Genomic DNA, 13,121 nt, shown 5'->3' with positions numbered 1-13,121 from the left:
TACTTCCCCAGGTATAAGATACACCCATTTTTGAAAAATTTGGGGGTCTAAAATCTGGGTGCATCTTCTATAGTGGTTGTAGATTTTTTTACTTGCATTTCCCTCTTTTTTGTGCTTGTTTTTGTGTTCATTGTTTTTTGGTTTTTTGTTATTTTTGTGACAGAGACAGAGGGTCAGAGAGAGGGACAGATAGGGACAGACAGACAGGAAGGGAGAGATGAGAAGCATCAGTTCTTTGTTGCAGCTCCTTAGTTGTTCATTGATTGCTTTCTCATATGTGCCTTGACCGGGGCCTTCAGCAGACCGAGTAACCCCTTGCTCAAGCCAGCAATCTTGGGCTCAAGCTAGTGAGCCTTGCTCAAACCAGATGAGTCTGCACTCAAGCTGATGACCTCGGGGTCTTGAACCTGGGTCCTCTGTGTCCCAGTCCGAAGCTCATATCCATTGCGCCACCGCCTGGTCAGGCTGTGCTCATTGTTGAAGACAGTGATTTGTTATAAGACACAGACGAGGACAAGCTAATGGATGGGAGTTTTGACAGTGATGAGGAGTTGTATGAATTTTATGATGAATAAAACTTGAGTTCAATAACTTTATGTAGTACAGTTTTTTTCAAATTTCAGACCCCAAAATTAAGATGCGTCTTATATGTGCGAGCGTCTTATGCATGGGGAAATGCAGTATTCTCATTTGTTGTTAGGAGTTTTAGGTGTTTGAGCTGGTGTAGCACACTTTTGTTAAAAAATTTGCCCTGTATAAATACGTCCCTTTGTTTTCTCGATGGTAAAATGGACATTTTGAAAAAAATGTACTACATAAAGTTATTGAACTCAAGTTTTATTCATCATAAAATTCATACAACTCCTCATCACTGTCAAAACTCCCATCCATTAGCTTGTCCTCGTCTGTGTCTTATGATGAATCACTGTCTTCAACAATGAGCACAGCCTGACCAGGCGGAGGCGCAATGGATAAGAGCTTCGGACTGGGACCCAGAGGACCCAGGTGCAAGAGGCTGGTGAGGAGGGGTCGCGCTGCTACTTTTTCCTCTCTTCTTTCCAGTTCCCTGTCCCAATCTCTACATGGAGTTCAATGGTCTGACATTTACTGTGGATCCTGTCAGCTTGCTCTGGGGGAACCTCTTCTGCCTGGATTTATACCGCAGCTTGGAACAGTTCAAAGCCATCTACAAGCTGGAGGACTCGAGCCAGAAAGACGAACACCTGGACATCCGACTGGACGCCTTCCGGTTGAAGGTAGGGAGAGAGCGGGACTTGGTCCTGTTGACGGGCGCAGCTGCGCTGCCCCCCGCATTGTGACCCGGGGGCTGGTCTGCCTGTCGGACAGGAGTAAGGAAAATATAATACTTCCACAGCCCCCATGGTTTTCCCTTGTGTACTGATGGTGTGGCGTGGAGGTACAGAGCTGGCCATTCTGAATTCGGTTTCGTTTCCTTTCCGAAGGTGAGCTTCCCTCTGGAGAAGAGAGAGCAGGCCGGGTTGCATCGGCCCCAGGCCCTTGTCTTCTCTGCATCAGGCATGACCGCCACCAACACTCGTCACGCCCCGCACTGCAGCTGTCCCGACCTCCAGAGTCTCTTCCGTGGCTTTGCTGCTGCTGAGTTCTTTCATTCCAATTATGTTCGCTTCCCCAAGGTTCCCGGCGGCTTCAGCCTTCTGCACATGCTCTTCATGCATCATGCCTTCCAGATGGAGTCCAGCCGGCCTCAGCCTCATACCCTCCCTTCCCAGAGGCCTGAAGCTTCCCAGGATCTCTGGTCCATCCACTTCCCCCAGATCTCCTTGGACTTTGAGGGAACGGAGAACTTTAAAGGCTGTGCCCTGAATTTTGTGGCCCCTTTCCCCTTGTCCGTCTGGGCCTGCCTACCCCTTCGCTGGCAGCAGGCCCAGGCCCGGAAGCTCCTTTCTGCCGCAGAAGGGAGGCTGAAGCCATCAGCCAGCTTCGGCAGTCCTGTTCAGTCAGAGGCCCTCGCCCCTGACGTTGCGTCCCACGTGAGGTCAAAGACGGAGCATGACTTGAAAAGCCTGTCGGGCCTTACAGAAGCGACGGAAGTTCTGAGAGAAGGCAGCGGCAGCGCAGACGACAAGGAGCCCGTGGCGGAGCCGGAGGACGTGGCAGATGTTCATGTGCTCGTGCACTGCCCTGACCACGTCCGGGTGCGGCTGGACCACTACCAGTACCTGGCCCTGCTCCGCCTGAAGGAGGTGCTGCAGGGGCTGCAGGAGCAGCTGGCCAAGGACACGGAGGCCATGACCGGGGCCCCCCTGCAGGACCAGACGGCGTGCGTCGGGGTCCTGCTGCCCAGCGCGGAGCTGGCTCTGCTCATGCACCCTGCCCCCGGTGCTGCTGAGGCCGACTCTGCGGGCTCAGACACCACCAGCCTTGTGGACTCGGAGCTCTCTCCTTCGGAGGACCGGGAGCTGAAGTCGGACGCCTCCTCGGACCAGGGCCCAGCAAGCCCCGAGAAGGCTGTGGAGGACAGCAGCATTGAGAATCTGGATGCGTCCCAGGAGAGGCCACCGCCTCTCCACAGCAACGGCGAGCTGCAGGACCTGGGTCCCCTGGCGCGGCAGCCGGCCGGGAAGGGCCGTGAGGCGGTTCATTCCCTGGAGGCCAAGAGACTGAGCAGAGCCCGGCCGTCCAGCTCAGCAGCAGCGCTGAAGGCCCCCGGTGTTAGGGACCCTGCTGTGAATGGGCAGGGCGAGCTTGTGCCCCTGAGGAACATCGAGGGAGAACTGTCAAGTGCTATTCACATGACCAAGGACGCCACCAAGGAGGCTCTGCATGCCACCATGGACCTCACCAAGGAGGCGGTGTCTCTGACTAAGGATGCCTTCAGCCTGGGCAGAGACCGAATGACCTCCACCGTGCACAAGATGCTGTCCCTGCCCGCAGCCAAGTGAGTGGTTCTCTGCCTCCTTCAGTCAGCCCATCTCCCCCTCTGAGCTGTGCTCGTGGGACTTCCAGTCTCTTACTGGGAGCGTCTATAGGTTGGGATGTACTGTGTAGTCCAGAAGAAGGCGTAGAGGGGCCTGTTTCATGTGGCCGAGCCTCTGGTTTTCTGAGCTGCCTGCAGGACAGTGGAGGCGTTTCAGGCTGCTGGGAGGATGCAGGTACAGCAATTAGAGAGACTCAGTTTCAGGCTGCCTCTAATTCTGTGATGGGGAAGAAGCGGAAATTGTGATAAAATAACGCAGAGTCCTGTGGATTTTCATATACTTTCACATATCGTAGCCTATTCTTGGGTAGTTTTTTTTTTTTTTTTTTTTCTTGGGTAGTTTTTATGCCAACATATATTGCTTCTTGGGATTAAATTATGTACTGTATTTCCCCATGTATAAGAGGCACCTTAATTTTGGGGCCTGAAATTTGAAGAAAAAGTATTACATAAAGTTATTCAAGTTAAGTTGTATTCATCATAAAATTCATACAACTCCCATTCATACAACTCATTGCTGTCAAAACTCCCATCCATTAGCTTGTCTTCATCTGTGTCCGATGATGAATCACTGTCTTCAACAATGAGTGCAAAAACCAGCAGGAAAAAGCAGGAAATGCAAGTATAAAATCTACAACTACTGTATAAGACGCATCCAGTTTTTAGACCCCAAAATTTTCGGAAAAGGTGCATCTTATACATGGGGAAATACGGTATCTCCTCTTTCTCTGACTCACTGTTATTGATACAGATATGCTATATCAGAGTAAAAACGCCTGGTGTCTGTATGATATTTTATTGTTTTCAGTGGGCTCTGGGGTAGCATTTTGTTGATTTGATCCCCACAGTAGCCTGGCAAGGTCACTGCAGATATGAGTGTCCCTGGTGTACGGATAGTCGAGGACACTGAGGCCTCAGGAGGACACGCCCGTGAACCCTGTATTGCTGGGGCTTTGGGCTGGCTCTCTCGGGTGCCCTTTGTCAACATCTATGAGAATAATGCAGAAGGAAGGATTCCACCCACTCATTCAGCATTAATTTTTGAGCCCTACTGTGTGCCATTCTCTGTCTTAGGCACTGGAGGTAAGTAGGAAATAAGCAGAAAAACAAATGTGGTCAGAAGAATGCAAAGGAACAGATTTTTCCATGGGGTGCCTGTGGCTTCAGGAAGGATAGTGGAGGCTCCGGGAAATCTTCGTTGGGACATGTTGTGGTTTGGGGATCGTGGTATGAAGACCAGTGGCCTTAGAGCTTTTGTCTAAGTGGATTGTCTTTTATTTTATTTTATTTTACTTTGTTGTTTTTACTAAAGAGGAAGGAGAAGAGAGAGAAAGATAAGAACATCGATCTGTTCTTGTATGCGCCCTGAGTAGGGATCTAACCCACAACCTTTGTACTTGGGGACAATGTTCTAATCATCCGAGCTGTCCAGCCAGGGCTAACTGGATTGACTTAAGTGGGGATCTCAACATTGCCTGTGGGCGTGCTAGAACCAATAGGCATAGATAGTCGAGGAGGAAGGAGAGAGGAAAACAAAGGGCTAAACGATATAATTCTGGCCAACATGTACAGAGTGTTTTCTATGTGTCAGGCACTGTCCTAAGCACTTACAGTATTAATCCATTGAATTCTTGTATCAGCCCGATAAGGTAGGTACTAGTATCGCTCCCCATTTTACAGATGGAAAACTGAGGCTCAGAGAGTTAAGAAACTTGGCTCACAATCATGAAGCTTGGGAGTGGTGAGGTGAGGGTGGACAGTCTGGACTCCCAGTCACCAGCCTTTTCTAAATGGAGGAGAGTCGGGGGGGGGGGGGAAGAGAAAAGAAAGGTGTGTGATACAAGGTCTTTTTGTTTTTGGCAGACAGAGAGAGTCAGAGAGAGGGACAGACAGGAAGGGAGAGAGATGAGAAGCATTAATTCTTCGTTGTGGCTCCTTAGTTATTCATTGATTGCTTTCTCATGTGTGCCTTGACTCAGGGGCTTCAGCAGGATAAGTGACCCCTTGCTCAAGCCAGAGACCTTGGGCTCAAGCCGGATGAGCCCGCGCTCAAGCTGGAGACCTCGGGGTTTCAAACCTGGGTCCTCAGTGTCCCAGTCTGATGCTCTATCCACTGCGCCACTGCCTGGTCAGGCAGGCTCTTTTTTTAAACGACTTCCTCCCTGTGCGGGCCAGTGGCCTTTTCCCAGCCCTCCTTGCTCTGGACTCCTCTGTGGCAGTGACTTCCGCCACTCAGTTCATTCCGAGCATGTAACTGCCCAGCTGCCCGCTGGGAGGAGGCTTCGTCCTGGCTGTTCTCTTCTTCCTTTCATTCTCTGAAGGTAACTATTCCATCCCCTTGGTCATAATACTGATTTTTTTAATTATAAAAATGACTATGCTCATTCTCATGACAATGTAGAAAATAGAAGAATACAGAAGAACACATCAAAGTCACTTATGATGACACTATCCAGAGATAGCCATTATTTATATTTGAATCTATTTTCTTTTAATGTTTATACATATATTTGGTAGCCAGGTGATGCTTATATGTGTATACACATATTACACATACACTGTTTTTACAGTGGGGTTATACTAGTTCTGTAGGATATAGAAACTGTCCAATTTTATTCACGTAATGTTTTATTGTGAATATTTTTCCATTCATTAGGCATTTATGTATGTAATTCTGAATTGCTCTATTATATTCTAACAAATAGAAGTATCATAATTTATTCATCCATTCCACTGTCTAGGTGAGGGTCATTTAATCTGTTTCCAGTTTTTCTCAGGTCCAACCAATGCTGTGTTAAAAGTACACACTGCTGAGCCCACTGCAGGCTTCCTCACTCAGGGAGTCTCACACCGGTTGTACCTGTCTGTTCCCACATGCTGGCTCCTTTATTTTTATTTTATTTTATTTTTTGTTTGACAGAGACAGAGAGAGGGAGAGATAGAGACAGACAGGAAGGGAGAGAGATGAGAAGCATCAGTTCTTCATTGTGGCACCTTAGTTGTTCATTGATTGCTTTCTCATATGTGCCTTGACCGGGGGGCCACAGCAGAGCCAGTGACCCCTTGCTCGAGCCAGTGACCTTGGGCTCAAGCTGGTGAGCTTTTGCTCAAACCAGATGAGCCCGTGCTCAAGCTGGTGACCTCGGGGTTTCGAACCTGGGTCCTCTGCTTCCAGTCCGACGCTCTATCCACTGCTCCCCGCCTTGTCAGGCATGCCAGCTGTTTTAGAAAACTATTAATTGAATTCCTCATTGGAAGTCTTTTTTCTCTAATTTGTTTGAGAAAGCCAGGTCAAACTTCCTAAAACAGTGGTCCCCAACCCCCTGAGCTACAGACTGTTACCAGTCTGTGGGCCATTTGGTACTGGTCTGCAGAGAAAGAATAAATAACTTACATTATTTTTGTTTTATTTATATTTAAGTCTGAACGATGTTTTATTTTTAAAAAAATGACCAGATTCCCTCTGTTACATCCGTCTAAGACGCACTATTGACGCTTGTCTTGGTCACGTGATACATTTATCCGTCCCACCCTAAAGGCTGGTCCGTGAAAATATTTTCTGACATTAAACCGGTCCGTGGCCCAAAATAGGTTGGGGACCACTGTCCTAAAATACAGGTATAATCTTGTTATTTCCCTACTCTGAAACCTTTAGGGTTTTTCCTTATACTTCCAGAATTTAGTTGAACTTTTTAGTGTGGCATAACCAATTATTACGGTGTGTCCCATGCAGGGTACAGTTTAAAAAAAGAAATAATAGACGTTAGGTTTTATAGCAGCTTTAGGTTTGTAGCAGCACTGAGTAGAAGGTACAGAGGGTTTCCACATACCTCCTGCACTTTATAGTTTTCCAGGCACTTTTCATATATAATCCTGTATCCAGGGTTTTCTATAATCTGGCAGCAACCCATGTGATAAAGTGAAAAAAATACTTGGCAAGAAGGTAGTGACTTGGGTTTTTCTTAATTCCACCTTGAACTGTGACCTTGAGTCAGTTTCTTCTTCTGTAAAATGGGAGGGTAGGATTACAAGCTCTTTGAAGGCTTCTTTCACTGTCCCATTGCTTTTCCAACTTCATCTTCCATTGCTTCCCCCCCGCCCCCCCAGAATTTATGCCCCAGCTGGGCTGAGCTGCTTACTAGTCTCTAAAGGCACTCTTTGTCTTCTGGCTGCACGCCTTTGCGTATACTGGTTCTTCCCTATAAAATGCCCCTTTCCCTGTCTCTCTCACAGTCCTTCAAGGACCAACTCAAATGCCATCTCCTTCCGCAAAGCCACTCTCGACCCCCTTCTCCTCCTCCCTTGTCCTCTTTGCTGTGACCTAGCCTTTGGCTTGTACCTCTGTCCTTCTCTTACGGTGTGTAACTTACTCCCATATGATGTTATTTATGTGTGTGAGTCTCCTCCCTCCTTCTAGATTATAAATTGTTTGAGGACAGGGGATGTGTTATTCATTATTTAATTTACCGTCCACCTCTGCCCTGTGCCTAGTATGGTGCCTTGTATGCAGAGATTATTTAGTAAATACTTGTGGAACGACCGTGGGTGGATTCAGGTGCCATTCATTAGCACAGGGGCTGTAGTTGGTCTCTTCTCTGTATGGGATGACCTTAAATAACAAACAACATTTAATGTTGATGTGGGAGGGCTGCTTTTGCAGTTTGAAATGCTGGCATATGAGGGTTCAGAAAGGCCAGTTGTTGTGTAATGGTGACCCCCCCCCCCCCATAGCAGGTAATAACTGACATCAGAGTTCATGTATTATACTAGCTGTCTGGGCAGAAATGGGTGGGTATCGCAAGAGGTCGGAACAGTGTTTCCAAAGCTACATCTGTGGGTTTTGTGTTTGTTTTTTAAACAGGGAGCCCATGGCCAAGATAGATGAGGGGGTGGCAGCCCCCGTGAGCGGAGGCACCGGCCGGCTCCGGTTCTTTTCCATGAAGAGGACAGTGTCTCAGCAGTCGTTTGATGGGGTCTCGTTGGATGGCAGTGGCCCCGAAGACCGGATCTCAGTGGACAGTGATGGCAGCGAGGGCTTCGTGATGCTCCTGGAGTCCGGTGAGTGGGGGCCGAGCCCGCTGGCGCCCTGGAAGTCCAGGGGAGGTTCTGCTGCCGCCTGTCCTCAGGCCGGCAGGGAGAAGGAGCTGAGGTTCATCAAGTAGACATTTTCCTAACCCAAACCAGAAGAAGATACAATTTAGTGGACGTGTGGCTCTCGTTTTATCCCCATACCTTACGGGTCAGTGTTTTCCAACCTTCAGTCCGTGGACCTGTCCGCCGGAAATTTTGTGCTGGTCCACTCAGGAGTTACCCACCCCAATGTTGTATGAGAGTACAGACCCAGGGCTTTTAGCCAAATTTGCTTATGCTCAGGTGTTCTGCCTTAGTGGTCCCTTCTCCTATTTTCACCAGTCCCGAGTGTAAGAAGGGTGAAAACTGCTGTTCTCGGTTATTGGTTAGTGCTTGGCCTTCATGACAGGGCGGGGCCAGTCTCCCAGCCGCCTCGCTGCTCTGGGGGACCAGCTTGGGGCTGGTCAGAGGAGGGTGGGTCTGTTGTCTGGCTTGTGCCTAACTTTGTATTTATTAATGGAAAACAACTAGGAGCTTTTTGTCAATGATAAAATGAATAACTTTTAGGAGTTAGGTTAAGTATTGGACATTAACACTGGTTCTTTCAGTTTACTGAAATGCAAACTGTAAAAATCATCCCATAAGTATCTAAATGAAAATAAAATAAAAGGGGCATGTACTGTTTCTTAAGCTGGCGGTGTGTGCACGTGTTTTTTTTTTTTTCATTTTTCCGAAGTTGGAAATGGGGAGACAGTCAGACAGAGACTCCCACATGTGCCCGACCGGGATCCACCCGGCATACCCATCAGGGGCGATGCTCTGCCCCTCTGGGGTGTCGCTCTGTTGCATCCAGAGCCATTCTAGCGCCTGAGGCAGAGGCCACAGAGCCATCCTCAGCACCTGGGCCAACTTTGCTCCAGTGGAGCCTTGGCTGCGGGAGGGGAAGAGAGACAGAGAGGAAGGAGAGGGGGAGGGTGGAGAAGCAGATGGGCACTTCTCCTGTGTGCCCTGGCTGGGAATCGAACCTGGGACTCCTGCATGCCAGGCCAGCGCTCTACCGCTGAGCCAACCGGCCAGGGCCTGTTTTGTTTTTATTTTTAACTTTTTATGGGAAGTTTCAAATATCTATAAAAGTAGACAGAATGAAACCATGAGCCTCATGTACCCATTACCTAGCTTTAGATACTAACAACTCACATTCTTTTTTTTTTTTAAACTTTGTTTTTTATATTTTATTTATTGATTTTTGGAGAGAGGGGAGAGGGAGAAAGAAAGAGAGAGAGATAGATGGGAGAAGCAGGAAGCATCTACTTGTAGTAGTTGCTTCCTGTATGTGCCTTGACCGGGCAAGGCCAGGGATTCGAACCGGCAACCTCAGCGTTCCAGGTTGACGCTTCATCCACTGCGCCGCCACAGGCCCTGCATGGCCATTCTTGTTTCACACATACTTCTGCCCACTTCCCTTCCTCCCATATTGTTTTGAAGAAAATCTCAAACATATAATTTAATCCATGAATATTTTCATTATGCATCTCTAGAAAATACAGACTTTTAATTGTGGTAAAAGACACAAAAATTTACCATCTTAACTATTTTCAGCTATAATCAGTTGGCATTAAGTACATTCAAACAGTTGTGCAAACATCACCATTATCCATTTCTAGAACTCTTTCCATCTTGAAAAAACTGAAACCCTGTAGTTCCACATTCCCTCCTCCTCTAGCCCCATCATTCTGCTTTCTTTCTCTACGACTCTGAGCCTTCTGGGGGCCTCATATAAGTGGAAGCCTAGAGTACTTGTCCATTTGTGACTGGCTTGTTTCACTTAGCACAATAGCCTCAAGGCTCATTCACATGGTAGTCTTTGCCAGAATTTCCTTCGCATTTGTTTATCCATTTATCCGTCCAAGCATACTTGGGCTGCTTCCATTTATAGACTTTTTAAGCGCATGTGCACGTGAGAGAAAAACAGCGTCTGAGACTGAGAGAGACAGACAGGAAGGGAGAAAGATGAGAAGCATCAATTCTTTGTTGTGGCACTTTAGTTGTTCATTGATTGCTTTCTCATATGTGCCTTGACCGGGGTGCTGGGGCTCCAGCAGAACCAGTGACCTTTTGGTCAAGCCAGTTACCTTTGGGCTCAAGCCAGCGACCATGGGGTCACGTCTATGATTCCAGGCTCAAGCTGGTGACCTCCAGGTTTCGAACCTTGGTCCTCAGTGTCCCTCCCAGGTTGACACTCTGTCCACTCTGCCTCTGCCTGGCTAGGCCATTTACAGACTTTAAAAAATTTGATGAAATACCATTGTCATATTTCTAAAAATTAACAATAATTCTTTAAATTCATCAAATATGTAGTTAGTTTCAAAGTTCAGTTGTCTCATAAGTGTTTTTTTTTTTTTTTTTTTAACAGAGACAGAGAGTCAGAGAGAAGGATAGATAGGGACAGACAGACAGGAATGGAGAGAGATGAGAAGCATCAATCGTTAGTTTTGTGTTGCAACACCTTAGTTGTTCATTGATTGCTTTCTCATATGTGCCCTGACCATGGGGATACAGCAGACCCAGCAACCCCTTGCTCGAGCCAGCGACCTGGTGAGCTCTGCTCAAACCAAATGAGCCCGTGCTCAAGCTGGCGATCCCGGGGTCTCGAACCTGGGTCCTCCACATCCCAGTCCGACGCTCTATCCACTGCGCCACCACCTGGTCAGGCTGTTGTTTTGTTTTTAACAGTTGTCATTGCTTTTAGAGATTGTATATATATTTTTAAGTTTCTTAAAATATTTTTCCATTGATTTGAGAGAGGAGAGAGAAGAGAGGAGTAAAGGAGAGTGAGAGGGTAAGACAGAGAGAAGCAGCTCGTTTCATTTAGTTGTGCACTCATTGATTGCTTATTGTATGTGCCCTGACTGGGGATTGAACCCGCGACCTGGGTGTGCCAGGATAATGCTTTACCTACTGAGCCACCTGGTGGTCAGGGCTAGAGCTTGAATTTAAACAGAAGTTTTTGACATTCAAGCTCTTCTGTTGTCTTTTTCATGCAGAGTCTGGCCCAGAACCTCTCCTACCAGGACCTCTTCCCAGTGCCTCGGACGGTGCTGGCGTTCCAGGAAGCCCTGTTGTGGACAGTTACGGCCACGGGTCGCCAGAGGCCAACAGTTTGGTCTCGCCCAGTGGGGAAGACCTCAGCCTTCACCCGGTCAGCGGTTGTGCTTTTCTCTTTGCAGAGGGCGGGCTCCAGGCCGGAAGCTCAGGACCCGGCTAAGAGAGTCTCCTTTTCCAGGTCTCCGTCCTGGTTCTGAAGGTGGATGAGGTGTCCTTGGGGATTGAGGCACGTGGCGAGGACCTGAGTGTGGCCCTGCAAGCAGAGGAGCTGAGCCTGCAGCAGCCGGGCACCGTGGGGCTTTGGCAGTTCTTCCACGGACAGAGCCCGGGTAAGGTGGCGTCGTTCCTGGAGAGAGGTGCGGCTCGTCGGGCAGCGGTAGTCTGACTGCCCCTGTCACTGCCCTCGCGGCAGCTGCCCAGTGCCAGGCCCTTCGCTGTCTCTCCAGCAGCCACTGGGAGGAGGAGGAACTCCGACGAAGCCTCGTTCTCACAAGGAACTTCCCGGAGCTCTTTCTGGGGCTTTGCCTTCCGCCGGTGTCCTCCATTTTCTTTCCCCACATGCTCCTTAAGCTCAGACGTGAGGACGGTGGCCACTCTCTCATTTGTGTGGCTACTGGCGCCAGATTATATCTGACCTGGGAACTTCTGCCACTCAGAATAAGCCCTTTGCTGTGAACTGTCATTTATACTTTAAAAGATGACAGGAAAACTCTGGGCTTGTGCTACATGCTTCATTTAAAAACTTGTTTTTTAAAATGATGAGTAAATTCTAAAGAATACTTAATAAGTATATGTAAAGTATAAAAAATAACACAATGAACCATGCACCCACCACCTAGTTTAATAAATAGAGCAGGACCATTAACCTTGAAGTCCCCGGAAGCTCCTCTCCTGACCCTCTCTGTCTCGTCAGACGGGACTGTGGCTCCTGAATTCTGTATTTCTCATTCTCTGGCTTTACAGTTCTCCCGCATGTGTTTGTATCGGAGCGTTGTTCAGCTTTGCAAGGTGTGAGCTATTAAATGGAATTATCGTATTTTTTGGTGATTTGCTTCTTTCAAGTAATGTATTCTTCAGACTCTTCCAGGTTGAGTTCGCCATAACTCCTTTTCCCTACTATGTAATACTCTCTTGTACAAATACACTAGAGTATTATTGCTTTTTAAAGAACAGATTTATTGAGGAATAGTTTGCACACTGTGGAATTCACTCATGGTAAATGTGCCATTCAGTCGATATTCGTAAGTTTCCAGAGTTCTGTGACCGTCACCATCATCCCTGAAGTGCCTCTTATGCCCTTTACTTCATTGACTCCGTTAGTCTTTTCTGAACAGACATTGGCATTGTTTCCAGTATTTTTGCTATTTCAAATAGGGTTGCCTTGAACATCCTTGTACATGCCTTCTAGTAGGTACAGTATGTTGGAGAGCTTCCCCATATATATTCCTGATGGCATAACTTCTAGGTCATCAGGGACGGTATAGCTTTAAGTGTACGAGATAACACCAAGTCGTTTTCCGAAATGGTTGTACCTATTTGCAGGTATAAAGTTGTTCTGTATCCTTGGCTACTCTGAGATTGCTCTTTACGGAGTTTTATGATTAGCATAGACTCTGCTTGGCTTTATCAGACCTGGCTATCTTTGAGAAGACCAGGACTTGAAGAAAGGAAGACGTTCAAATTTGGCAGAGTTGAGGGTTTTGTGTTTTCAGAGCTCTTCCTGGGCCATTATCAGCAAGGCCAGTTGTTCTGGTCCTTAACCCCCTTCCGCCATGGGCATGATAGCAAAGTAGCTAAACCCATGGCCTTTGCAGTCGGGCTGCTGTGTTCAAACCCTACCCTTGCTATTGAAAGGTGTGTGACTTCCGGCGAGTTCTTCTCTGGGCCTCAGTTCCTTCACCTGTGAGTTGGGCAGGATAAGACTTTTGGTACAGGGTTGTTATGAATATTAAATATATGCAAGGTGCTTAGGACAGTCCCTGCCTGT

At 47.7% G+C, this 13,121-nt stretch overlaps 1 protein-coding gene across 1 annotated transcript in view; it reads left to right on the top strand.

Annotated features, from left to right (window-relative positions):
- BLTP3A (bridge-like lipid transfer protein family member 3A) overlaps nucleotides 1–13,121 on the top strand; it is a 65,244-nt gene that overhangs the window by 44,928 nt on the left and 7,195 nt on the right. Inside the window, exons 13-17 of the mRNA XM_066359602.1 lie at nucleotides 1,063–1,256; nucleotides 1,464–2,920; nucleotides 7,821–8,017; nucleotides 11,074–11,228; nucleotides 11,313–11,463. Of these exons, the coding sequence (XP_066215699.1) occupies nucleotides 1,063–1,256; nucleotides 1,464–2,920; nucleotides 7,821–8,017; nucleotides 11,074–11,228; nucleotides 11,313–11,463 (2,154 nt within the window). The remainder of the gene's footprint in view (nucleotides 1–1,062; nucleotides 1,257–1,463; nucleotides 2,921–7,820; nucleotides 8,018–11,073; nucleotides 11,229–11,312; nucleotides 11,464–13,121) is intronic.

This window comes from Saccopteryx leptura, chromosome 1 (genome assembly GCF_036850995.1).
Source record: "Saccopteryx leptura isolate mSacLep1 chromosome 1, mSacLep1_pri_phased_curated, whole genome shotgun sequence".
In the NCBI taxonomy this organism is placed as follows: Eukaryota; Metazoa; Chordata; class Mammalia; order Chiroptera; family Emballonuridae; genus Saccopteryx; species Saccopteryx leptura.
The sequence above is the reverse complement of the archived record's forward strand: the minus strand, read 5'-3'. Positions and strand labels throughout refer to the sequence as shown.